Source organism: Phocoena phocoena, chromosome 7 (genome assembly GCF_963924675.1).
Source record: "Phocoena phocoena chromosome 7, mPhoPho1.1, whole genome shotgun sequence".
NCBI lineage: Eukaryota > Metazoa > Chordata > Mammalia > Artiodactyla > Phocoenidae > Phocoena > Phocoena phocoena.
This window is the reverse complement of record NC_089225.1, coordinates 108,220,581-108,246,986: the sequence shown is the minus strand read 5'-3', so window position 1 is coordinate 108,246,986 and position 26,406 is coordinate 108,220,581. Positions and strand designations below refer to the sequence as shown.

The following is a 26,406-nucleotide window of genomic DNA, read 5'->3' as shown; positions in this document are numbered from 1 at the left end:
CTAGCGAGGAGAAATAAAACATGAATGGCAATAGAAATGAGTAGCTAAGAAGTCTAGCTAAGTGTTCATTTTAGTTGAACCAAGATTGTCCGGGTATAGAGGGGAAATCTGTGGTACAGAGAGACAAGTTGGTCAATAGCAAGGGCAGAGACTGGGGGCGAGAAATGGTGACCCTGCAGGTGTGTGTCATCGTGAAAGTTAAAAGGTGGGTGCAGAGGGAAAAAGTGAAGAGATGTTTTTTTTTAACTTGTTCAGTCCAATTCCATCCTCTCTATCCTCTCACGCTCCCTCTCGCCCTCAACCTCCACTCCCCTCCACTCACGTGTTCCTTCAAGCCATGCTTGAACTTGTTCCTATGCAGTCCCGACTCCAGATGTCCTGTCCTTCTTTAACTCTTTGTTCTCCTGCACGAGATTCTATAGAAAGGCAAAACTGCAGGTCGTGTGCACAGGTAATGACCAAGACTGAGACTAGTTCCCGACGAGGGTTATCTAACACTGACTCGGTTGGTACGATACCTTTGCTCTTCTAGAAGGCTTGATAGCACTTGACTTTTAAAGGGCCACCGAGGTTCACTGTGTCCTGCCCCGCAGACTCAGGAGGGATGGGTTTAACCTCTGACATCACGTGTGACTTGCAAGCGGTGATTTGTAAAGGATGCCACAGTTTTTTAATGAAACTTCTGATGTCAGTAGTGTCTAGTCATCCTGATAGGACTTATCCCAGCTTCTCACAAAGATACTGGTGAGGGGATGTAAAGAACCACGCACCCCACCAGAAGTGAAGATGCATGGTCGGGGGGATCTCCAAGAGGCAGGTGGAACTGGACTGAGGAATGCCACTGAAAGCAACCATGTGGAAGGTGCTGAAAGCCACAGAGAAATCCCCCCACAGGTGGCTGTCCACCAGCCACTGACAGAGCCATCACCCCTAACTTTTTGCTTTTTTTTATCATCCCTAACTTTTTTCCTTCCAGTTTTATTAAGATATAACTGACACACAACACTGTATAAGTTTCACGTGTACAGCATAATGACTTGACTTCCATGCATCGTGAAATGACCACAAGAAGTGTAGTGAACATCCACCATTTTGTATAGATACAACATTAAAGAAATGGAGAATTTTTTTTTCCTTATGATGAGAACTCAGGATTTACTCTCTTCCATATGTAACATATATATACCAGCAAACTTAATTATATTTATCGTGTTGTACATTACATCTTATAACTGGAAGTTTGTACCTTCTAACTGCCTTCATTTAATTCCCCCTCCCCCTCCCCCTTCCCCACCCCACTGCGCCCCACAGCCTGATCTCCTCTTCTGAGTTTGCTTTTCGTTTTTAAAGTATAATTGACCTACAACACTATGTTAGTTCCTGTTATACAACGTAGTGATTTGGTATTTCTGTACATTTCAAAATGGTCACCTAAACGTTTTGATTAAGTCTAGTTACAATATGCCACCATACAAAGGTATTGCATAGGTATTGACTGTATCCCCACACTGTACATTTCATACCTGTGACTCATTTATTTTGCAACTGGAAATTTCTACCTCTTACGATCCCTCACCTATTTCTTTCCTTCCCTACCCTCCTCCCCTCTAGCAATCAGCTATTTGTTTTCTGTATCTATTTCTGTTCTGTTTGTTCGTTTTGTTTTTTAGATTCCACATATAAGTGAATCTTTTATACCTGCAAATATAATATTTGTCTTTCTCTGTCTGACTTTTTTCACTTAGCATAATACCCTCTAGGTCCATCCATGTTGTCTCAAATGGCAAGATTTTATTCTTTTTTATGAATGAGTAATATTCCATAGTATATATATACACCATATCTTCTTTATCCATTCATCTATTGATGGGCACATAAGTTGTTTCCATATCTTGGCTATTGTAAACAATGCTGCAGTGAACATAGAGGTGCAAATATCTTTTTTTTTTTTTTTTTGTGGTACACGGGCCTCTCACTGCTGTGGCCTCTCCCACTGCGGAGCACAGGCTCCGGACGCGCAGGCTCAGTGGCCATGGCTCACGGGCCCAGCCGCTCCATGGCATGTGAGATCTTCCCAGACCAGGGCACGAGCCCGTGTCCCCTGCATCGGCAGGCGGACCCTCAACCACTGCGCCACCAGGGAAGCCCGCAAATATCTTTTGACTTAGTGTTTTCATTCTCTTCAGATAAATACCCAGGAGTGGAATTTCTGGATCATATGATACTTCTATTATTAATTTTTGAGGAATCTCTATACTGTTTTCCATATTGGCTGCACCAACTCACAATCCCACCAAGAGTGCATGAGGGTTCCCTTTTCTCCACGCCCTCACCAGCACTTATTACTTGTTGTCTTTTTGATAGTAACCATTCTGACAGGTGAGAGGTGGTGTCTCATTGTGGCTTTGATTTGCGTTTCCCTGATGATTAGTGACGTTGAGCATCCTTTCATGTGGTGTTGGTCAGCTGTATGTCTTCTTTGGACAAATGTCTATTCAGATCCTCTGCCCATTTTTTAATCGAGTTCGTTTTTTGATATTGACTTGTATGAGTTCTTTGTATATTTTAGATATTAACCCCTTACCAGATACATCATTTGCACATATCTTCTCCCTTTCGGTAGGTGGCCTTTTCATGTTGTTGATAGCTTCCTTCTTTGTGCAAAAGCTTTTTAGTTTGATATTGTCCCATTTGTTTACTTTTGCTTTTGTTTCCCTCGCACTATCCCTAACTTTGACTTTCATATAAAAGGGATTATACAATGGTATTTCGCACTTGGCTTTTTTCACGCAATATTACCACCATGGGGCCTTTTTTATAGTCCTCAAAATAAGGAAAAGTGTCTAGTTTCTCGAGGAATACTTGTTTATTTTTTTACCTTGGTAATTAGAGAAATAAATAATTTGGAAAGCTTAGAGATAAACCCCAGTAGAACTTAAAGCATGGTATAAACCTTCTCCAACAACAAGCCAAAAGCAGAGAAAGCAGGGATCTTGTAATAAAAGGAAAGCAAACAGTAAAGAAGCACAAAAAACAAATAGCATAAAATAAGGTGGCAGGGACTTCCGTGGTGGTCCAGTGGCTAAGACTCCAAGCTCTCAGTGCCGGGGGCCCGGGTTTGATCCCTGGTCAGGGAACTAGATCCCAAATGCCACAACCAAGAGCTGGCGCAGCTAAATAGATTAATTAAATAAATAAATATTAAAAATAAAATAAGGTGGCAGAGTTCATAGCAAATGTATCTGTTATAACCACAAATGTAAATTGCTTAAATCCTCCACTGAAAGGCAGAAATTATCCAACTGATTAGAAAACTAAACCCATGACATTATCATACAGATTACAATTCAGGGCAAGAAAAGTTACCAAAGGGAACAGTGAATCATTTTGTATTGTTAAAGTTTATCACTTTATTTTTCAAAGTTTAAAATTAAATAAGCTACTCATTAATACATTTTCATTATTTAAAAACATGCAAACAACGCACGCTTTTGGAGGCCTTTTCTTGGCTCCTGGGTTCTCACTGGAGGACCAGCTGTGTTCACTTTCTCTCTCCTGGTAAATTACAGTCATAAAGCCCGGTGGGATTTTGGACTTTAGACGCTTGTGAAGACTCTTAAGTGCAAAATCCTTGTAGATCTTTATGATGTTTTCCTCCATATTTTACACTTGTTTATTCAAGAGTAGTTTGATTTTGCTTTTGGTTTTTAGCAACTTGCCTTTAACTGACCTCTTAGAGCTTTCAGCTTACTTTTCATAAAAACAACTCTCTTTGCACTGAAAAGTCTTTAGTTTTTATCAAGTAAGGACGTAATTGCAGAGCAAGTACGACTGGCTTGCATAAGTTTAAGGACAAACACGGGGCTCACCGGTGGGGAGAGAAGTGTGCGGGTGGCAGGTGGCGGGCAGCCTGTGCCCGGCTCTCAGCAGGTCTTTGCAGGGCTTTGCAGGGAAGCAGAGCACGTGACCCCGGGCACATGGGTCATGTGGAGCTGGGTTAGGAGAGCTTCTGTGTGCCTGCATCTTCACGCCTGTGGGAGACCACAGCCATAGGATAGGTGCCCGGAAGTGGAATTGTCGGTGAAAAGTGAAGTGCGTTTTCAATGGTGGTGGATACCACCAGATCGCCATTCAAAAAGGCAGTTCAAATTTCACACTACGGCAGTGCGAGAGAGGCCATTTTCACACACCCTCCTAACCCCGTTAGCAAACTTCTTGATTTTTGCTCTAATCTGTTGGATGAAAAATCATATCTTGTTTTAACCTGCCTGTCCTTGATGACATAAATTGAGCATCTCTTCATATGCTTATTGGCTGTTTCCATTTCTTTTTCTATGAATTGCCTGTTCTTATCCTTTGCCCATTTTTCTATGAGGTTATTTATGTTTGTCTTCTTGCTTGATAGCATCTTCTTACATATTACCGATATGATTTGTTTATATGTTTCAAATGTTTTCTCCCACAGTAAAAACATAGGGAGGTGATGTAGCACAGAATTTATGCACACGGGCACAGGAGCCCAACCCCCTGGGTTTGAATCCCAGTTCTGCTACTTCTTAGCTGAGTGACTTTGGGCAAGTCACTTGACTTCTCTGTGCCTCTGCTTCCTTATCTGTAACATTGAGCTCATACACAGGGTTGTGAAGATCAAATGAGTTAGTACAGGTAAAGAGCTGGCAACAGGCTGACAGTCTTCAACAAAAAGTTGTATCTTTTTCCACTTAAAAAACTTTTCTCATTTTTATAGAAAATCTGTCAATCTCTTTACTTATTTAAACCTGATCTTCTGGATGTTGTGTTGTACGATTAGGAAGGCCGTTCCCAAGAGGTGCACTTTGCAATGAAAAGATAACTGTGATGAAGTATCTTGATACGGAAGCCAAACAGAACAGTCTGTCAGAGACATGAGCAGAAGCTGTGGCACACGCTGTACTGTTTCTGTAGGATGGGACATGACAGGGATATAAGGAATCTGAAAACAATGATGCGGTTGACTGAAAATCTTTTCACTGATCTTTGTACTCCCTAAAGCTGCACTGCCCACTTTGGTAGCCCCCTGCCACACGTGGCTCTCGAGCGCTTGACACGTGGCTAGTCCTAATTGAGGTGCACTGTGTGTAAAATACACACCAAATTTTGCAGATTTAGTGCAAGGAAAAAGAAAGTAAACTATCTTATTAATAATTTTTATATTAGACGTTGACATAATATTCTGGATATATTGGATTATATAAGATATATTAAAATTTCCTCATTTCTTTTTACCTTTCTTTAATGTGGTCACTAGAAAATTTAAAACTGTATGTGAGGGCTTCCCTGGTGGTGCAGTGGTTGAGGGTCCGCTTGCCGATGCAGGGGACACGGGTTCGTGCCCCGGTCCGGGAAGATCCCACATGCCACGGAGCGGCTGGGCCCGTGAGCCATGGCCGCTGAACCTGCGCGTCTGGAGCCTGTGCTCCGCAGCGGGAGAGGCCACAGCAGTGAGAGGCCCGTGTACCGCAAAAAAAAAAAAAAAAAAAAAAAAAAAGAAAGATAACAGGAAAACCTCCAAGCACTTGGAAATCAAGCAGCACATTTCTGTGGAATCCCTGAGTCAAAGAGAAAGTCTCCAGGGAAGTTGGAAATAAACCGCCCCTCTTCATGGATGATATGACTGTACACATAGATAATCTCAAGGAATCTACAAAAATTCTTAGAACTAATAATAATAATAATACACACCGGCTAAAAATAACTTAAAGTACAATACCAAGTGCTGGTGTGGATGTGGAGTAACTGGAGCTCTCATGCGTTGCTGGTGGGATTACAAAACGGTACAGCTGCTCTGGAGAACTGTTGGCAGTTTCTCATAAAGTGAAACGTACACTTACCTGCAGCCCAGCAATCCCAGTCCTGGGTACTTACCTAGAGCAGTGTCTCCACAGCACCACTGCTGACATTTGGGCTGGATCATCCTTTGTTGGGGGATGCTGTCCTGTGCATTACAGGTTTAGTAGCATCCTTGGCCTCTGCTACCAGATGCCTGTAGCACCCCTACTCCCAGTCGTGATAACCAAAAATGTCTCTAGACCTCGCTGAATATCATGCAGGTAGCAAAAATAGTTCGTGGTTGAGAACCACTGCCCCAAGGAAACAAAAACCTATGTTCCCACAGAAACCTGTGCATGAATGTTTATAGTAGGTCTGTTCATAATTGCCCAAAACTGGTAACAACCCAAATGTCCTTTAACAGATAGATAGATAAACAAACTCTGGAACATTTGTACAATGGCACACCACTCAGTAAGAAAAAGAAATGAACTATTGATACACACAACTCAGATGAATCTCAGAGGCATTTTGCTGAGTGAAAGAGATCAGAAAGTGATTCCATTTATACGACATTCTGAACATGACAAAGCTATAGAGACAGAGAACAGATCAGTGGTTGCCAGGGGTGAGGGGTAGGGGTAGGCTGTGACTAGAGTGAGAGCACAAGGGGTGTTTTGGAGTGATGGAACTGTTGTGTGTCTTGGTTATAGTGCTGGTTGCAAGAATCTATACATGGGTCAAAATTCATAGAACTGTACAGCCCCCAAAAGTCAATTTTACTGTACATTCATTTAAAAACTAAAGCATTGTAAAAAAGAGTTAGATGTCTTCATTTTGTTAAGTACTCTCCTGGCCTCTCCCCCCAAAATAAAACATAGATCTACCTCACTCTGAACTAAGGCAAAAATTTACACAAAACATAAGTAAATCAAATCTGGAGATACACTAAAAGAATAACATTGAGCACAGAAATTACTGCAAAGATGGTATAATGTTTGGAACCAAAATTTATCATATTAATAGGCCAGAGGAGAAGAATACCCTGATCTTCAAAGAGGTTCAAAAGGGGAGTAGAACATCAATTTCTAAACAAAACTCAGAAGGATACTCTGTGAAATTTACAAAGAGTATCTCGGATCTATAACCAGCATACTGCTTAATCAAGAATCTTTGGTGACAATAAAGGTGAGAGGACAATGCTTGGTAACTCTGCGGTTGTTCTGGAAGCTGCAGCCAGGGCAGAACAATGAGGAAAGGAACAAGAGACAAACCCATAAAGAAGGAAGGTCAAAACCACCCTTATCTGCCAGTGACAGCTGCCTACTTAAAAATCCTGAGGGGAGTAAAAAATACTGGATCTCATAAGGCAGAGCAGGGAGGCGGTGGATTATAAAATAAACCTGCAAAAATTAGTTGTTCTTGTATACAAAACCCAGGTTTCCATCAGTTAGAAAGCTCTATGGGTAAGAAAAAGGTAAGCACCCTAAAGAAAAATGGGCAAAACAATTCTCATAGAAAAAGTGGCTGGTGATTAAATGAAAAAAGGAAAGAAATCAAACTCACTGGTAACGAAAGAGGTACAAATTAAAGCAACATTGAGGCACCGGCATTTCAAAATGGCAGACTTTTAAATAGAAATATATTTAAAACCTAGCGTTGGGGGGATTTTAAAATGACTTCTCTTGAACACAGCTGATGGAAAGAGTATAGCAATGCTTGTATTAACCCCCTTACAAGAATATGTTTATTTACCGACTAGTGTTTCTGTTTCTAGAAATTTAGCTTGAAAAATAATCAGACGTGTACACGAATACTTAGTAGGCTGTCCATTCAAGCAAAAATTAGGGGAAGAATGGAGGAAGAACCCTAAATGCCCAATGATAGGGAACTACTTATTTAGTAAGACAGTGCACAACGATACAAAGACACAAACGTTAAAAAGCGTGTTTTCAAAGAATGAAATGAAATGTTTTTCATTTCAAAGAATGAAAGAATAACATATTGTTTTTAAAATGCAGGATAGAACGTTACACGTATAGAAGAGTGGGCATAGAAACTAAAGATATTTAATAAATTATATTTTTGTCATTTCCAGTGGATGAGATCAAGATATTTAAGTAAGTTAGGATGACCTGAGAATAGCCACGACCACAGGCAGTAGTGAACAGCACAGGGCACACGGGCTTCAATGCATCTCTCTCTGAGTCTTTATAGACTGACTTTTCACATTTATTTTAAAGAGCTTAATGTGAGTTTCTGTTTTCTATTTTGTTCCTATCTGGCAATGAACACAACACTGAGAACTTCAGACTTTATGTTCCAAATCAGTGACTTCTGCATCAGATCATCTTTTTCATTTATCAGAGCAAGTCGGGCAACTTGTACTGGCAGCTCAATCTGTTGTTGGAACGCCTCTTTCTTTAGCTACAAAAGCAGCAGGTCCTAATGAACTACTTTTCACACAAGAAAAAAACCCCCAAATGATGGCCTTTTGGTGGGCCTGAATCTTAATCAGTCACTGAAGAGTCAGGATTTAAGAATAAAATTGTGGGGCTTCCCTGGTGGCGCAGTGGTTGAGAGTCTGCTTGCCAATGCAGAGGACACGGGTTCGAGACCCGGTCTGGGAAGCTCCCACATGCCGCGGAGCCGCTGGGCCTGTGAACCATAGCCGCTGAGCCTGTGCGCTGAGCCTGTGCGTCCGGAGCCTGTGCTCCGCAACGGGAGAGGCCACAACAGAGAGGCTCGCGTACCGCAAAAAAAAAAAAAGAATAAAATTGTATGCTTTCCACCTCCTTTTTAAAGTAAAAATTAGGCAGCTGAAATTGGAAAGCGTTGTCTTAGATGTTGTGTAGGATTTTCTTGGTTTCCTTTTTGTTTTTTAACTTTTTCTGAAGCGCTTGGTTCCCTCCTATTTGGAATGGTTTCTCAATTACTGTTTCAGGACACAGTGGTTTGAGAAAATAAGTAGACAGATATTCAAATTACAAAGTTAGGAAGGGGGCAGCTGGGGAAGGCTCAGGCGTTCAAATGGGGGAGGTGGGGACAGTCACTGCGACAAACAGACAAACCATGAGGCAGCGCTTGACTCTCGCCACAGCTGACACCGTGAGAAACAAAGGGGAAGCTGGAGGTGCTGACCCAGCACCGTCCCTGGAGCAGTCGCTCCTGCCGCTGGCCTGGATGGTGTCCCCAGATCAGATGAAGACGGACTCCACGTGGTCCCCGATCTTGGGGGGCTGGCTGTGCACAGCTCGAAAAATGAGCCGGGAATGATATTTTGAGCATCTCCATGGAAACAGGGCTACATGCACACTCCTGAGGGGCGGTCCACCCAGGCTGGCACTTGTGGTGGCACCGCCCCTACGTGCCCGAACTAGACTTCCAGCCTCGTCCCCCTGGGAACGAGGAGGGAGTGACTTCCCGGGGAGCTAGCAAGTTTGGATATAACTTACAGTCTGAGTGTGCTCAGCCTCTGAAATCAGAGTTGTATTTTTGTTGTTTTTCAACTTGTTTTCACAACTTAGATCTGAAATATACTTATATTTTTTTTTCCAAAAGAAGGCAGTCCATTTTAGAAGGAAATTACTTACGGTTTTTAACATGATATACTTCTATCAGAAAATTGAATCGTGATTATTTTCTTTACCAACCTTCATTGAATCATATATTTCTCTCTGTAGGATAAACCCTAACAATTCAGCAAATTAATCCCAGATTCAGAGGGGGCAGGGATCTTTGCCCCATGCTTTAAGGTGGACAGGAGCCATCACCCAAAATATCAGATAGCCCCTCTTCTATTTGATTTAGAAAGCAAGCACCTATACCTACTTTATCAAAGTGACAGTGTTACCATTTATCATTTTTAAAGTAAATCTTTTGGATAAATAATTTATGCACCTGATATAAACTTGAAACAGAGCAAACAGAATTACAGCGAAAATAGTTCCCCCCGCCAGCCCCTGGCCCTCAGGGCCAGTATGTGTGTGCTTGTGCGGGCGTGTTTGTGTGTGTTACACAAGTGGTAAACTCTATGTACACTGCTGTGTGCCTTGCTTTTTTTTCTTTTACTTAGCAAAATGTTTTGACAGTATTTCCAGATCAGCCCAAACGGAGTCCCCCATTCTTGTTTTTCTTTTCTTTTCTTACTTTTTTTTTTCTAGCTTTATGGACCTCCATCGTTTATGATGTTCCATAATTTATTTAACCAGTCCCCTGTTGATGGACTGCAACTAGAAATGTTGTGTATCAAGGATGTTCATTGCAGCATTATTTATAGCAATAAAAGACAGATCTGTGCAATGTGGAACTGTTGGGTTAAAGGTTACATACTTTTTAAATTTTGAGAAGATACTGCCAAGTTGTCTTCACACTTCGGCTGTATGAGAGGGTGCTGGTTCCCTATCACCAATGTGGTACAGCATCCAATGTGTTTATCTTGACCAGTATGCAAGATCATAAATGATGCTGTGTTGTGGTTTTACTTTGCATTTCTCTTGTTGTGAATGAGGCTGGGCATCTTTTCAAGCATGTGTCTTTTAAACTTTATGTCTATTTTAGTGTGTACTTTTTTGTAAGTTATCTTATTAACCAGGTCATCTTGAGAAAACGTGACAATTGGCTTGTGATGTGTGTGAGCTTGCCAAGGCTTGGGCTTGGGCAGCTGGTGGTGTGGAGGCACATTGGGCCCCCCAGGGCCTGCATGCCAACTCGCATTTAATGTGTGACCCCTAGTTTCACAGCAACCCCGGGACTAGTTGTCATCACCCTGGGTGACGCTGAGGCCCCGTGGCCCCCGTGGAGGCCCCTGGTCTTGGCACTTCTTGCATTTCCCGCACTGACTAGAGACCACACTGCAGCAGAGCCTGGGCTCTGGAATCTGACTCCATCGTAATTATTCGAGGATGAGAGAGAGGCTCTAGGGGCTGCTTCTTAACTAAAAGCCTCTTCAGAGTCACTTCTGTCCACTCTAATGCCTCTGGGGTATGAATTACTCTTCTAGCCGCAGAAGTGAGGAAAGCTTTGTCAATGGACAGTAGGATCACGTGGGAAGCAAGGTCTGGCAGAGCGAGGATGCAGATCCACCCAGGGTGGCCGCTGCTGGCAGCAGAAGGGCTCAGGGCCCAAAGCAGAGAGCAGACGCAGCCTCTGACGGAGGACACCGCTCCCCGGCTCCAGCTGACACCCCCAGAGGAGAGGGGAGGCAGCTCGCCTCGGTGGCTGGGGCAGCCTCAGGCCCTTGGGGGCCACGGGTTTGTCTTTGGGGTCTGTGGTCTACGCAGGGGCTGAGCCTCTCGAGCACAGGGCTCAGCCTACAGCCAACCAAAGTGGTCCCAACTCCCACCAGCCAACCAAAGTGGTCCCAACTCCCACCAGCACAAGGGCACAGAGCCTGGACTGTGACGTCCCATGGCCTCTGAGGCAGCCTGAGCCCGAGGAGGGACCCCCCCAAACCCCTTGGCATTCTGACCCAGCTTTCTGTCCATCTCCTCCCACCCTCCAGGCACTAACAGCGAAGTCCGGCAGCGGGCAGGTGCCCTAACGCTTAGCACTCAAGGTGATAAGTGCGAAAGAAAGGTACCCGGGGAGGCTTTGGGGCTGGGGGCCCCCAGCCCTGGCACCAGGGGTCCTCAGACTCTGCCATGCCTCAGAACGACCTGGGGATCTTGTTAAAGGACGAGTTATGCCGGGCGCTGGGGAGGTTCCTGGGAATCTGCATTTTCGCAAACACCTGTGGTGGCAGGACCAGGCTGAGAAATACTGGGCTTTTCTTTTCCTTTTCGCCTGGCTAAGTCTTATTGGCTCTTTGACTCTGACAGCCCATTCTGGAAGCCTTCTCTGGCTGCCTGCCTCCCCATCTCCCCCTGCCATGGCAGAGCCCCCTCCCACTCCACCGTGGGCATCACTGCAGAGCTGTCATTGGCTGTGCCCAAGCCGCCTCCTCCCTGGTGTGTCCGTGTCCGTCTGTGTCCCCAGCATCAAGCCGAGCCACTACCTGGAGATGGCTCTGGGCACATGTCTGTGGAATGAGTGAGGTGGGGAGGGCAGGACAGCATCACGGGCCCCAGCCCCCCAGCAGCTGTGGTCTCCTGAGCCGGCGACCTCCCAGGGGCAGGGATCAGCTCTTGGTCATCTCGGGAATCCCCAGTGCCCGCAGCCCCCAGCCCCCAGCTCTTGGGAGGTACTCAGCAAACATTTGGAGTTTCCTGGGTGCTGCACCCAGGCCAGGCCTTTCAGGAAGCCACCTGGTAAAGGAGATGGGACGTCGGACATTCAGGCCAGCAGGAGCCAGGAAAGGAGGACGAACGACGGGCACAGCTAACAGTGTCCTTGTAAAGAGACACAGACGGCCCCGAGGAGGACAGGTCTGGGAGCCGAGCCTTTGGGTGGAAGTTGTGAGTCGTGGGCACGACTCACCCACCTGTACGACTCATCTACCCGATGCCAGGCCTGGTTCGCATTTGAGCACTGGGTTAGAGGTTTTCTCTTAACAAACTTATTATCAAGCATCTACTTGAAAGCACCATGTAAAGCTAAAAAGATGATCAAGAACCTGGAAAGAACCTAGGGTGGGAAGGAAGTGGCTTCTGCATAAATAACAGCAGACCGAGACCGACCTGCAAGGAGAGGGGCTGCCAGCCTGGCGCCACCGCAGGCCTGCAGGCTCACGGGAAAGCCTGCGCATTTCTGTGGAAGGGCGTCTCTAGCAGGGCGGTCAAGACACAGAGCCCTGAGGTCAAAAGGATGGGGTGCGAACCGTGCTTTCGCCACTCACTCGCTGTGTGGCCTCGGCACTGTCACCTGCACGGTGGGGACGGTTAGGGGGCCTCCAGGATTGCAGCGAGGACGGAGGGAGGTGGCGCGTTGGAAGTGCTCAGCGTTGCACCAGGCACGGGTTAGGAGCTGGACAATGACAGCTCTTACCACTATTTGCCCACTGGTGCCATTTATCTCCGATAACCCTGCGCAGACAAGGTGGAGAGAACAAGGACATTTATGGCCGCTGTTTACCAATGACGTGTCCCACCCATCCATGTGTCTCAGACAGGAAGGTACTGACTAAGAGAGAAATGGAGCCAAGAGTTTCCTCCATTTGGAGAGAAAGTGATGCCCAACCTGGCAGAGGGGCATCGGGGAGGGCTCAGCAGATCTTGCAAAACAGCCTTTTTCTCTCCAGTGTGATGTTCTGGAAGCAGTACGTGCTGTTTCACAGAATATTGATGAACAGTCATCATTCTGGTCACCTCCCCAGTCACCTGGGAGCCTACTGCAGAGAACGTCTCCTTTCTCTGGACTCTGGTCCCAGGCCTCGTTTACAGCAGTTTGGAATAATGTCTAACGTTGCCTTGTTCCTTGAGGGATGTGTGTCCTGTGTCAGGAGGGGCCCCCCGCCCTCACCCTCCAGTCCCATGATCTGGGCTGCCATAACAGAATACCTCAGACTGGGTGGCTAACCCACAGACATTTCTTCTCATAGTTCTGGGGGCTGGAAGTCCGAGATCAAGGTGCTGGCAGGGTTGGTTTCTGGTGAGGCCTCCCTCCTTGGTTTGCAGGTGGCCACCTTCTCACTGTGTCCTAACATGGTCTTTCCTCTGTGTATGTGCATCCCTTACACAGAGGTGTGAGGTGTCTGTCCCTCTTCTTGTAAGTTCACCAGTCATATTGGATTAGGAGCCCACCCTTATGAGCACATTAACTGTAATTACCTCTTCAAAGGCCCCATCTCCAAATGCAGTCACATTGGGGGTTAGGACTTCAACATGTGAACTTTGGGGGACACAATTCAGTCCATAACAGGTGGGAAAACGCAGGCTACCTGAGAAGATCCTTTCTGTACATCTGCTCAGACAAGAGCTTAGTCCCGGCCACTGCCGACAGTCTGTCCTGGAAGGAACCTGGGATGCAGGATGAGGTGAAGGTGCCTCCTGGGACCCTTAGGGGTAAGGGGATGCTTTTGCTTCCCGGCTCTGCCAGTGACACACCAGACAACAACAGTAGTGAAGGGAGGTGGTGGGTAGCGTCTGTTCTCGGTCAGCCTGCTTTTGTCTCTGACCCCTGGTGACTCAGGCCACACCACAGCATCATAATAAAGGTTATGGCATCAAAGACCGCTGTGAAGCATTGACACCAAGGCCAGGAAGCCGAAACCAATCCAAATCGGGATAGAATGACCACACACGGGGTCCACAGAGAATCTGAATTGTAAGGTGAAGACAGTGCAGGTAAAGAAGGCAAAGGACTGTTCAGCCTTGAGCATCGCTGATGCTGTAGGAAGGAAGGACCCACATACCAATGGGGACATCAGGGTGGAGCGTGGAGGCCGATGATGTGAGCTGCCTGCCCGGACCGTGAGGACCCGCGTCGGAAAATGAGATACCACAGGCTGAACTGTCTTAGATCACAGGAAATTGTGGGTCAGTAAACTGAGTTCTTAATGGACAGTGCTCTTTGTGTGTTAGGGGCTGTTTTTTTCACTTTCTTTGATCAGAAGCAGCCTTTGCTTGGTGTCCTGGCTTCCTCTTTCATCCCCTTGCTGATGGGTCAGGGGTCTCCCCTGTTTCTTCAAATGCACTGCTTGACTAGGGTGGTCCAGGTGGGCCTGACCCAGGGCCACTCCAGACCCAAGGCTGTGTGAGGGCCCTGAACCCAAACAGCACCGAGGCCTGGGCTGCATCAGGAGAGGGGTCCTGGTTCTATGCGTCTGTGGGGCATCTTCTGTTCCGTGGGGTGCGGGGCTGGCCTGGGGTCTGCAGGCTCGGAAGTTTCTGGACTCCCCCGGGGAAGGGGAGATGCTCACCGAACAAAGCTGAACCCTCTCAGCTCATGAGACTGTGGCGATGGTCTCAGCTGGAACTCCGGTGATTTCTCTGATACATTGTTTCCTTTTTTTGGAGAAAAGTCTTAAGTTTACTGAGAAAAATCTAATCCATTTCTTCCCAAGCCTGTGGGGAGATAGGCATGGCTTCTCATCCACAGGCCGGCGGGGGAAGCGGCAAGAGCCCGTGCGGAGCCCAGGAGCGTCGAGCAGCCCCGGGACTCCGGAACGCAAGGCTGTGTGGTTCTGGCCCACACAGCGGCCAGCAGGGTAGACTTAAGACTGTGCACAGAAGCCTGCTCTGCCCCCACGTGACTCCTCTACTGGCCTGGCCGCCAGGCCCCTCCCCCAGCTCCCTCTCCACCACCCCTCTCCCACCTCCACCTGGTGTCCACACCCCTGCCCTGAACGGGTCCTACTTTGGCGCTCACACCCAGTGGCACCTCCTGGTACAGGCCCTCCTTGACCCCTCTGGCTGGAGCTCCATCCGTGAAGCACTTGAGGTCCTGTGAAGACGACACACGGATGCGGGATGGATTACGGCCCCGGACATAGCCAGGTGCTTTGAGACGGGCCGGCCCCAGCTGGGCCTTTCCTCTGGGGACGGTGGTCCTTCTGCACACGTGGGAACTGAGGCTTAGTGGGATGAAGCAATTCTCTGGCTAACTCCAAGGCCGAAGCCTTGACAGCTCTGCTCCTCAGCGGCCTGTGGTGGACACCAGGCCCAGCACGGCCCTCACTGGCTGCAAAACCACCTGGACTGGCCCCTCGAAGAAAGGTCCAGAGCTGACCGGGTCTTACCCTTGGCAAAGAACCCAGGAGGGAGTTGGGCTTAGTAGTAGCGGGGTTGGAAAAAACCCAGGAAGCGTAACATGACTGTTGGCGGATACCAAGCGGAATAATCCAGCACTAAGCACCGGTGGGAGACCAAGCTGTGATTCAGAAAATTCAGGTCAGTCCAACCGAGCTCCCGAGGATAACGGTCCTGTGTGAGCCCTGCAACCCGACGGTGGGCAACGCGGGGCCTTAGCCAGCCCGGCCGCAGAGCAGTGGCTGCTTTCACCAAGGAGGGATTCTCTGCAGTAAGTAACTCATACACACACACTGACATATACGCACTCACGCGCACACAGTCACACACGTATATACACACTCTCATGTGCTCACACACACCTCTTCCCGTCTGCTCGTAGCATCCCTCACACCCAACGAGATGCATTTTACTCCCGTCTGCTCTGCCTTCACTGCCCTGTGATGGAAGCAGGGAGTTTGCCGTGTTCACGGAGGAGGAGTGCCGGGTGCCTGGACCAGTGTTCGTCAGCGTTTGCGGACGAATGAATGAACGAATGAATGAACGAGTGAGCAGGGCCTCGACCCCTGTCGGCTCCACACACCGTACATAGGCTTGAATGACTGAGGGTCAAAATAATATTGAAGAGGAAAGGGCGACCATATTGCTGTGGCAAATGGTTTGACATATAAAGTAAAGACAAACACCCTGGAAAACAAAAACCCACGCGTGACTAGTTGCCTATAAACGGAGGAAGAGGGGGTGAGGTTGTGGCGAATGGGCACAGCCGGGATCAAGGAGCAGTGATTCAGGCCCAACGCCCGCTGCGTGTCAGCGGCTGAGAGGCCCGCCTGCCACTGCCCGGCGGCCCCCGACCCCTCGTCCTCCCGGAGGTCAGGATGGTGATGCTCTCAGGGGTCTGGGCGCCTTTCTCACGTGTGATCCCACAGCTGTGCGTCACAGGCGTCGCTCAGGGAGACGTTTGTCTGCGGGGCTGCGTCCTGGGCACGGTGGTGTTTTCCTCTCTCGGTGTCTGCAACACTCGTCTGTCTCGATTTGGGGTGTTTTGTTTTGCTTCTTTTAGTTACATTTGCTTAGAACTTGCAAGCTGTAATGGCCTGACGTTTTCTTAAGAAACTTAAATTTAGCAGCGGGAAAGTGATTTTTGTTGTCAGCATCTGTAACAGAGATGCTTCCAGGGACATCCTGCCCAGCGCGGTCTCAGCCTTACGCGGCAGGGCTTGGCTGGACGTTGGCAGAACAGAGGGTGGGGCCTTCCGTGCCGAGGCCTCAGCTCTGGCGTGAGTGAGGCCAGCGGGATGTGCTCTGTGTTTCGTATCTTTAAGCAGACCAAGCATCTCGGGGACAGTTACAGAGAGGCCGCCAGCTCGTTTCAGGGCCTCCTCTCACTGTCTTGAGTGAGGCACAGACACTAGGGGACCGGTGGGCTCTCCTCTGATGGTGGCCCACGGTCTGTCATTTGTGGGCCACCCTGGAGTGAGCTCCCAACTTGCAAATAGGTCGCTCATTTGAAAGTGCTCTGCCAGGTTGGCTGTGGGTCCGAGCTTTGCGGGGAAGCAGCAGGCCAGGACACCTACAGACGCCATTGAATCCCCGCTCTGCCTGCACCTAGGTCAGCAGGGGTGGGTACTGGTGGGCAGAGCCCAGAACTTGGAAAAACCCTGGATTGAACCTTCCACACCCTCCAGCAGTAACTCTGGGGCATTGCTTAACCTCTGCATCTGTTTCCTTTTAGTGAAATGCGAACTTCTGTACGTCCTTCCTGGGGGACCAGTGAGGATGGAACGAGAAGGCGCCTTGTGTGTCTGGAACACATGCTGGTCCTCCCTCCCTCTTCCCTTCCCTATCTCCCTTCCTTCGACCATCCTTCCTAGCCCCGGCAGCACTAGCTTTCGTGGCCAGAGCCTTGAGCCCTGCCTGGGTCAGGGTTCTGGCCAGTGGGAGGATGGAGGACCCCAAAGGGAGTGAGATGTGGGGTGGTCGGGACGCTGGGGAGGGACCAGGGCCCCCTACGCTCATGGCTGTCCCATCTCCCAGCGCTCCTCTGTCTGTCTGTGTTGTTTCCTGGGGCTGCAGTAAGAAATTAGCGCAAACTGGGTGGTAATTTATTCTCCCCCAGTTGTAGAGGCCAGAAGCCTGAAATCAGCGTGTTGGCAGCTCTGCCTCTTTCCGCTTCCGGTGGCTGCCGTTCCTTGGCTTGCAGCAGCGTCACTCCAGTCTCTTCCTGTGTCCTCACATGGCCTTCTGCCCTGTGTGTCTGCATCCCTCCTGTAAGGACACCTGTCATTGGATTTACACCCTCAATCCAGGATGGTCTCCTCACCTTGACATCCTTCACTTACATCCACAAAGACCCTTTTGCCAAATAGGTTCACGTTCACAGGTGCTGGAGCTTGGCACGTGGACACAGCTTTGGGTGGGCGCACAATCCATCCCACTACACTGTCCCTTCTGGGCAGCCACCGTGGGCCCAGACCTGAACCCACCCCAAGCTGAGGAACAGCAGAGAGAGAGCGGGGAGAGGAAGGTGAGGGTGGTCCCAGGGTGGTCTCAGGAAGGGTCATGGGTTTGCTTGAGAGTAAGGAAGGAGGGTGAGCCAGCAACTACTGCCCTCGCTTCACAGATGACACGTAAGGGAACAGAGGTCCGGTTAGTTTGCTGTTTCATAGACTCAATAATCAGGTGATAAAGCATGATAGAGAATGAAGGCGCCTCCAAAAAGCTTATCAGATTATGGATTTCTTTCTCTCTTTCTTTTTTCAAAATGAAAATTGCTTTATCAATTACATTATAAAATAAGACCATGAAAGAAACAATATATGCTCATTCTTCAATTTTTAGACAATTGAAAGGGTAAAAAGAAAAGAGTAAAAGTCACCCCCAGACTCCACCCCCTACTGACACCTGTGGTTGACATTATGGCCTGTTTCCTTCCAGACATTTTTCTGGGCATTTAGAAGTGAGGTCCTTCTACTGCTGACTCTCTCACCCATTCCGCATCAGGAAACAGTCCTGAGTCACCCTTAGCAGCTGTTGGGAATCTAGCGGATGGCTGGCCCCTCGTGTTTGACCTTGTCCCATACTCGGACACGAGGCTATCTCCGACTTCACTCTTGTGAGTGGGGCAAGCGGTCTTGGCCGCAGATGGCAGCGCCCTTGCCAACGCAGACCCCGACAGCAGTCTTCCTTCACTTTTAAAACCTTTGCATCTGGGGACTTTCCCTGGTGGTCCAGGGGTTAGGACTCGGTGCTTTCACTGCAGGGGCCACAGGTTTGATTCCTGGTCGGGGAACTAAGATCCCGCAAGCCGTGCATGACAGCCAAAAAACTAAACTAAAATAAAACCTTTGCATCTGAGAGCGGGGGGAGACGAGTCTTAGGTGCTGACCGCTGGCCCTCCTCACGTCCCAGGCCATGTTCGAGCTGGTGACTTCCGAGGCCTCCTACTACAAAAGTCTGAACCTGCTGGTGTCCCACTTCATGGAGAACGAGCGCCTGAAGAAGATCCTGCACCCGTCCGAGGCACACATCCTCTTCTCCAACGTGCTAGACGTCATGGCCGTCAGTGAGCGGTGAGCCTCCGCCCCGGTCCTCGTGGGGCCCCTTCCTGTCCCTCCTCCTCGCCTGGGGCACGTCCAGGGCTGGTGGCACTGCCTGTTACTCTGGCTTCTCTGCTTTTGTAGCTTTGGAATTTTCTGTAATAAGATGTAACTAAATACATAAATCCAAAGATCTCCCAGCAACGAGGCCCGTCGCGTCCCCCTGGACAGGACGGCTGCCTGCAGGTCCCCCCCGGCCACGCAGGTGCTCCGTGTGTCTCCCACCGTCAGGCACATCAGTGGCGGGTGTCACGACCTAGTCCCGGGGTGTCCGTGTGAGCTGCTCTTTATCCTGACCTCACAAGGCCCTGGCTTGGTGCGTGCGGGGCCCGAGACCCTCTGAGGGCCAACGCGGAGTGCGGTCCTGTATTTACACTTTCTCTTCTCCGTTTGCATGGTGTTAGCAAGGGTGTGTGGAGGTGGCGATTGGGACTGTACTTCTTTTGCCTAAAGAAGGATGGGCTGAGCTTAAGTGGAGGAGGAATAGACATCTATTGACTGATTATTGCAAAGAAGAAATGAACTCCAGTCATTCCGTTAGGATAAAAGATCCATTTACCCTTTTCACTGTAGCCTGGGGAGGTTTGCAGCTCAAAGTGCAGAACTCAGCTTTTATGAGCTGGTCCGTCCCCGCCTGTTCAGATGTGAAGTAGCATGCGGGCAGCAGCAAACCCACACCCATGTGTGGCTCTCCGTGGACCCTCCTGAGTCGGTCCCCCTCCACATGGACACCCCACCTTTCCGTTTGCAGCCCCCAGATCCTCGTGGCAGCCCCCCACCTGGTAGGCTCAGGAAGGCGAGAGCTGACTGAGACCAGAGCAGCCTCGGAGACGCCTCCGTCTCTGCCGCTCACCCCCACTGGGGGAGGGGTGTCTATTTATTTTTGTATTTATTTATATTTTATTATGGAAAATCCCAAGCATGCAGAAGTAGAGACACCAGTGTAGCAAGCCCACGCTTCAGCATCTAGGTTCACCCACGGGATTGTTCTGAAGCAGATCACCATCGTCATCTTACTTCAACTGTAAACGCATCAGTATGGACGTAAAAGATGAGGTCTCTCCCTTTTAAAAATGCTCCTAGGGCTTCCCTGGTGGCGCAGGGGTTGAGTCCGCCTGCCGATGCAGGGGACACGGGTTTGTGCCCCGGCCCGGGAAGCTCCCACATGCCGCGGAGCGGCTGGGCCCGTGAGCCATGGCCGCTGAGCCTGCGCGTCTGGAGCCTGTGCTCCGCAACGGGAGAGGCCACAGCAGTGAGAGGCCCGCGTACCACACACACACACACAAAAAAAATGCTCCTAATGTCACTACCCACCTATAAAACTGAACCAGTAATTCCATGATGTGACAGAATGTGCCCCCCTCGCCGGGACCTCCTCCTGTCGTGTTGGTTGGTTTGGTGGAGACGTGTCCCGAGTCTCCACAGCCAGCCACCCCTAACCCAGCCGCCGCCCGCTGCAGGTTTCTCTTGGAGCTGGAGCGCAGGATGGAGGAGAACATCGTCATCTCAGACGTGTGCGACATCGTGTACCTCTACGCCGCCGACCACTTCTCCGTCTACATCACCTACGTCAGCAACCAGACCTACCAGGAGAGGACCTACAAGCAGCTGCTGTGAGTATGGCTGGGCGGCAGGGCCGTCACGCAGGCGTGGCCCCGGCGGCCCCCTCCTCTTGTGCTGACACTGAGCTGTGGTTCCTGGGTCTCTGCTTTCCCAGGACAGCATCCAACTCCGGCACGTTCTGGGGCTTTCGGTGTCACTAGGGAAATGTTGACCCCGGGACAGTCAGCCATGGCGCCCACCGACCCGTGTCCAGATGGCCGTGCAGAGCTCTGTGAGTTTTAGAAAAGGGAGCTTGAGGCCAAGAGGACAACTCGAGGCCCAAGACGGCAGGAAAGTGGTTTGAACTAGAGACAAGGCAAGGATTGGGGGGAGGGCGTCTTTCTGGTGGTTCTCCAGCAAAGCCCTTGAATTTACTAATCTGCCCATTTTGTAAACTTTCTTGGGGTTTCCGCTGATGAGAGAGTTTTTTCATTAACTTGCCTCTTTTGAATTCTTCACATGTCTGTACTATGTTTCAACCACAGTTTAACCAGTGCTATGTTCTTAGCACACTCGTGGGCACCAAAGGACTCTCTGAGTAGTGACCTCTGGACGTTATGCTTCGTTGGGTCTTTCCATCAAGCCGTGTAGTTCACTGGGGATGTTTTAAAGTTTGGGTATTCAGGGCTTTGGGTGTTTTACATTTGGGGTTTGAAACTGGGATTTGAGGGAATCGGTATGCCAGTTTTGAGGACGAACGTTGAGAAGACAATCACACAGGAGAATAGGATTCTAGATGTTGCAGTGCCCAGGGGTCCACTGGTGTGGCCCGTGAGAGCAGACTCCCTGGGCCTGAGCGCCGTGTCCCTAATGACGGGCAGTCCAAAGCCTGCGTCTGATCTCCAGCAGTGGTTCCCACTGCCCAGCCCATCTGCAGACGAGACATCCTTATCTGGCAGGAGTAGCACAGGTTCTCCCTGCAGCCGTCTCCAGCCTGCTGCCTGCTCCTGTCATTACGTGGGTTTACCTTGCCACCGTTTCCTCCTGGGTAAATCATCGAATTCTGCGTCTGATTCATAGTCTCGGCCACACAAGGAATCCTTGCCCTCCCACACACAGCATATTTTGCTAAGACTTCATGGGCCTGGCGTGTGAAGTCACTATTGTTATTTGACTTGTACACGAACAGTTTATTTTCCATTAAAAAAAAGAGAGAGAGAGGAGAGAAGAAATCGACGCGTTTTCTATGCTTGTGGGCTGTCTGGTTCTTAGGGGTCTGAGGACGGGGAAGAACCCCCTCCAGTTTGCGCCTCCCACGAGCCAGAGACCTACTCTCTTGTCTGTGTCCCCAGCCAGGAGAAGGCAGCCTTTCGGGAGCTGATCACGCAGCTGGAGCTGGACCCCAAGTGCAGGGGGCTGCCCCTCTCCTCCTTCCTCATCCTGCCTTTCCAGAGGATCACGCGCCTCAAGCTTTTGGTCCAGGTACCAGCCTCTCTCCCCTGACACACACTTCTCCTGCTGCGGGCTGTTTGCTTTGGTCATTCCAGGCTGGCTTTCTGTTTCCAGAAGTCCATTTGTTCCACAAATCCTAATTAAGCTCCTATTGTGTGCCAAGCAATGGGGGACTCAGCCCCTGCTTCCACAGAGCCACATTCTGGGGGAGGGTGGGGAGATACACACACACACACACACACACACACACAACCAGGAAGTGGTCATGGCTGAGGACAGTGAAACAGAGCGACATGATGGTGGTGACTGCCTGCCCACTGCCAGTTGGGGGATCAGGAAAGACTCGGATGAGTGACATTTAAGCTAAGACTCGGCTGACAGGGAGGAGCCATTCATCTGACAGGGAGCTGCTTATGCAAAGGCCCTGGGGCAGCAAGGTACACAGACGGGGCGGCCAGCGGTGAGCTGGGGGAACATGATGGGAATGGGTGTGCAGATGTGGGCAGAGGCTGATCAGGGGCCTAAGGAGCCAGGTAAGACATTGGGTTCTATCCTCAATGTGATGGGGAGTCATTCCATCTAGTTGACACTGGTAAGAGCTCAAAGCAGCTGCCGTGTGGAGGGTATCGGGCAGGAGGGCAAGAGTGGAAATGGGACTGAGGTTCAGAGGCAGCGCGTCCGAGGGGTGAATGTAGGCGGGGTGCTCCGGGTACACCCGCCAGTTACCGCAGGAGGTAGGGAGGGGCCCACCAGAGAGGAGGCCAGCGTGGAGGGCTTGTGCCCAGGCTGAAGAAGCCACAGCACCCTCTGCCTGAGGCCAGGAGCAGGACCTGGTCAGATGGGGTTTTATCCCAATGAGAAAAGGTGGACCCTGAGCCATCCTGTTCGCTGGGAGCTGGATTTGGGAGTCGGGGGATGGTTACAGGCAGGGTCGGTGACCCCATGTTGGTGGGGGGGAGGGTAAGGAGGCATCGGAGCTGACTGCGTGTGTCTGGCTTGGCTGGCAGGCAGAGGCGGGGCAGGTGACTGCACAGGGGAGGCTGGGGGCCTCCAGAGGTGGGAGCTGAGGGACATCCAGAGGTGGGAGGGATCTGGGTCTGGTCTGGAGCTCAGGAGAGAGTGGAAAGGATGCCCAGCATCCTGGTGTCTGGGTGGCAGCAGGTGGCTGGTGACGTTTGTGCCGCCACATGGGGCAGCTGTGGGGGAGGTGAGCTGTGCTCAGACGCACCCAAACCTCTTCATGGAATGAGAGCAGATCAGAAATACGGGCGCGGGGAGAACTGTGAGGCAGAAACCAATGCAAACATTGTAATTTATAGGCGAAACGCAAGAAAATCCAACTACTGGATTTTATCAATAAGACCAGACTTAACGAAGCCTCAGGGTCGTTGCTACTTGGCTTCCAACGGCAGTCCCACTGATGCTGCTGCAGACATCGAGCTCACCTCGGGGACAGCCAGCCCTGAGCGACCCTTCCCTCACTGTCGGGCCTCGCCCGCCCCCTTCCCCACCGCAATTGGTTGCCTCCTTTGCTTCGGTCTCCGCTGTAAGGAGACTGGGGCTCGGGTTTGGCCCTCGTAGTTAGTCCTCGTGCCGACCTTGACTCGTGGTTACCATCTTAGAGCCGAGCTAGGCTTGTGTGCGATGCTCGGCCCTCGGCTGGTGGAAGGTTCTCCCGCCCTCGGTCCGTAACTGGTGGGGCTCTTTGCTCCGGGATGTTGCAGCAACACGAGGCTCCTTGGACCAGTGCGGCAGGGAGGCTGCCACTGCCAAAGGGGCGGAGAGGGGAGGAATGGCTGTACGTGAGGAAACTAAATGCAGACTTTGCCTGTGCTCAGAACATCCTGAAGAGGGTGGAAGAGAGGTCTGAGCGGGAAGGCACTGCCTTGGGCGCGCACAAGGAACTGGAGCTGGTGAGTTGTGCTTTCCTCTTTCCACATTTCCCGGTCAGCTGTCTTCCTCCTCTAGACCCACCTTCCTGTCCTGCCCCCTCCTGTGCCCGTGCATCTCTGGAAGATGCAAATTCATTTTAACAGTTGGCAATCCAGAGAAGTCACTGGGTCCAAGGAATAAGTCGGGTGGACTTGCTTCTCACCCCAGGCTGCTGACGTGCGGGGTGGACCAGGCCGGCCGGGCACTCTTGACCTGCAGACATGTTCATGGACCCTCCCGCCAGCCCCCGCTCTGTGGCCACCCACAGGCCCAGGCGCTCCCCTCCGCAGCACTCGGAGGCCCCACGCTTGTCCTGACCTGTTTCCAGTGTCAAAAACCATGGCTCTTGCCTCCCTTGCCGCGCTCTGAGGCCGGCTCTGGCCCTTCTTGGGCCCTGATGCAGCTCTGCCCTGTGCGCCTCTCCCGACCCCCGATCCAGCCTCTCCCGGCCCTGGAGCTGCACCTCTCCTATCCCCGCGAGAGGACTGCCCGGCCCTGCCAAGCCTGGGCTCTTCCTGCCCAGGAGTGGAGAAAGCATCTCCTCTCCTGATCCTCGGAGAGAAGAGGATCCTCCTGGAAGCTGCCGGCAGAGCAGGGGCCGTGCGGGAGGGGTCAGTGAATGTGTCTGTTCCCACGTATTTGTCTGAAAGCAGCGCTGTCCCATGTTTTTGGCTCCAGTGTGTCCGCTGGAGCTGCGAGCCCACTCCTGGCAGCCGTGCAGGGGCCACTCTGTCATGCTGGTGACCCTGAAACGGACGAGAGCCTGTGTTGGGAAGTCCTTTCCACTTAGTGTACCAGTGGCAGCAGCTTAGTAAAAGGACTAGCCCCAGGTGGTGGTTCTAAGCCACATGGAGCCACACGGAGCCATGAGGACTTTGTAGCTTAATGCAGTCTTTTCCCCCCAGGGGCCTCTCCTCAGCATCCCTCAATCAGGCCAGTTGGCCTCCAAAGTCCTTCAGGCGATTATACCCTTTGGATCCTGGGAAACACAGCACTCCCCTCCCAGCCTAGCTGGGGAAAGGCTGGAGCCTCGAGCAGGCTGGTCAGGGAGGGTCAGTGACCTGCCAGCCAGGCTGCATCTCTCGGGACCCTCTGCCCACCCCTGGAACACACACACCTGATCAGGGGTGGGGGATCCTGTGCAGATATCATCTCTCGGAATGAGTCCCCAGAAGTCCCAGAAACTGTGGTTTCATTCGGCCCCTTGGTACCTGGTTTGCCTCCCAAGAAGGTGGGGGGACTCTGTGCCCCACAGTGTGTGATGGAACCTGATCCCCAGACCTGGGGCACTTCTAGTCTGACAGATGAGAAGGGACGTCTTCTGGTCGAAATTTGCTCTCTTAGGTGACACGAGGGGTCAGCACAGATTTACGTGTTCTCTGGAGTTCACGTCCCAGGAAAGACAAGGCCCTGATTTTCTACACTGGAACTGAGACCCAGTTGAGACTGACCAGCTGTGGCCTGAGTGGGCCGAAGGAAGTGGTCAGAGACAGTTGGCTGTGGGTGGCCTGATGTGTCCTCCTTCTCGTCCCAGGTGGTAAAAGCATGCAACGAGGGCGTCAGGAAAATGAGCCGCACGGAGCAAATGATCAGCATTCAGAAGAAGATGGAGTTTAAGATCAAGGTGAGCCCATGCCCAGCCACGCGTCCCCGCCCCAGCCCGGCTGTCCTGGAGCACTGGGCACTGGCCGGGCTCGCTGAATGGCTGCCCTTGGGTCTCAGCACAGCACCACCTCCACCGAGGCCTTCCCTGACCCCTTAGCTGAAGGCCCCACCTGCCCCCAGTCACCGGGCCGTCACATTGGCCTAGACCAGGGGTCCCCAACCCCCAGGCCGTGGACCGGTAACGGTCTGCAGTCTGTTAGGAACTGGGTGGCACAGCAGGAAGCGAGCGAAGCTTCATCTGTATTTACAGCCGCTCCCCATCGCCCGCATCGCTCCCCATGGGTCCCCATGGGTCCCCATCGCTCCCCTTCGCCCCCCATGGCTCCCCATCGCCCCCCATGGGTCCCCATCGACCTCCATGGGTCCCCATAGCCCCCCATGGCTCCCCATCGCTCCCCATCACCCCCCATCGCCCCCCATGGCTCCCCATCACCCCCATCGCCCCCCATGGCTCCCCATCGCCCCCCATCGCTCGCACTACCGCCTGAACCGTCCCCCACCCCCGTCTGTATAAAAGTTGTCTTCCACAGAACCAGCCCCTGGTGCCAAAACGGTTGGGGACCGCTGGCCTAGACTGTCTCCTGCAGGGAGCCAGGAGCTGCCTGCCCTCACTTACTGGCTGTGTGACCTTGTACAGTCAGCTCACATGAAGAGTGTGACATGGACTGCTCCAGGGGTTCTTAAATGTGGGCGATTCGAAAATTCGACGGAAGTTACTGACCTTTCCCCCAGCTTTGTGTAAAGCTTCAGGCATTAGTGACCCTAAGGGCCCCGAGGGCTTG

General features: G+C 50.9%; 1 protein-coding gene across 2 annotated transcripts in view; it reads left to right on the top strand.

Moving 5' to 3' along the window:
* The window catches only part of NGEF (neuronal guanine nucleotide exchange factor), a 73,164-nt gene that overhangs the window by 42,069 nt on the left and 4,689 nt on the right, over positions 1-26,406 (top strand). For both annotated transcript variants that reach the window (XM_065880410.1, XM_065880411.1), the window contains 5 exons: positions 18,846-19,006; positions 20,494-20,646; positions 21,928-22,057; positions 23,866-23,940; positions 25,494-25,583. In XM_065880410.1, the coding sequence (XP_065736482.1) occupies positions 18,846-19,006; positions 20,494-20,646; positions 21,928-22,057; positions 23,866-23,940; positions 25,494-25,583 (609 nt within the window). The remainder of the gene's footprint in view (positions 1-18,845; positions 19,007-20,493; positions 20,647-21,927; positions 22,058-23,865; positions 23,941-25,493; positions 25,584-26,406) is intronic.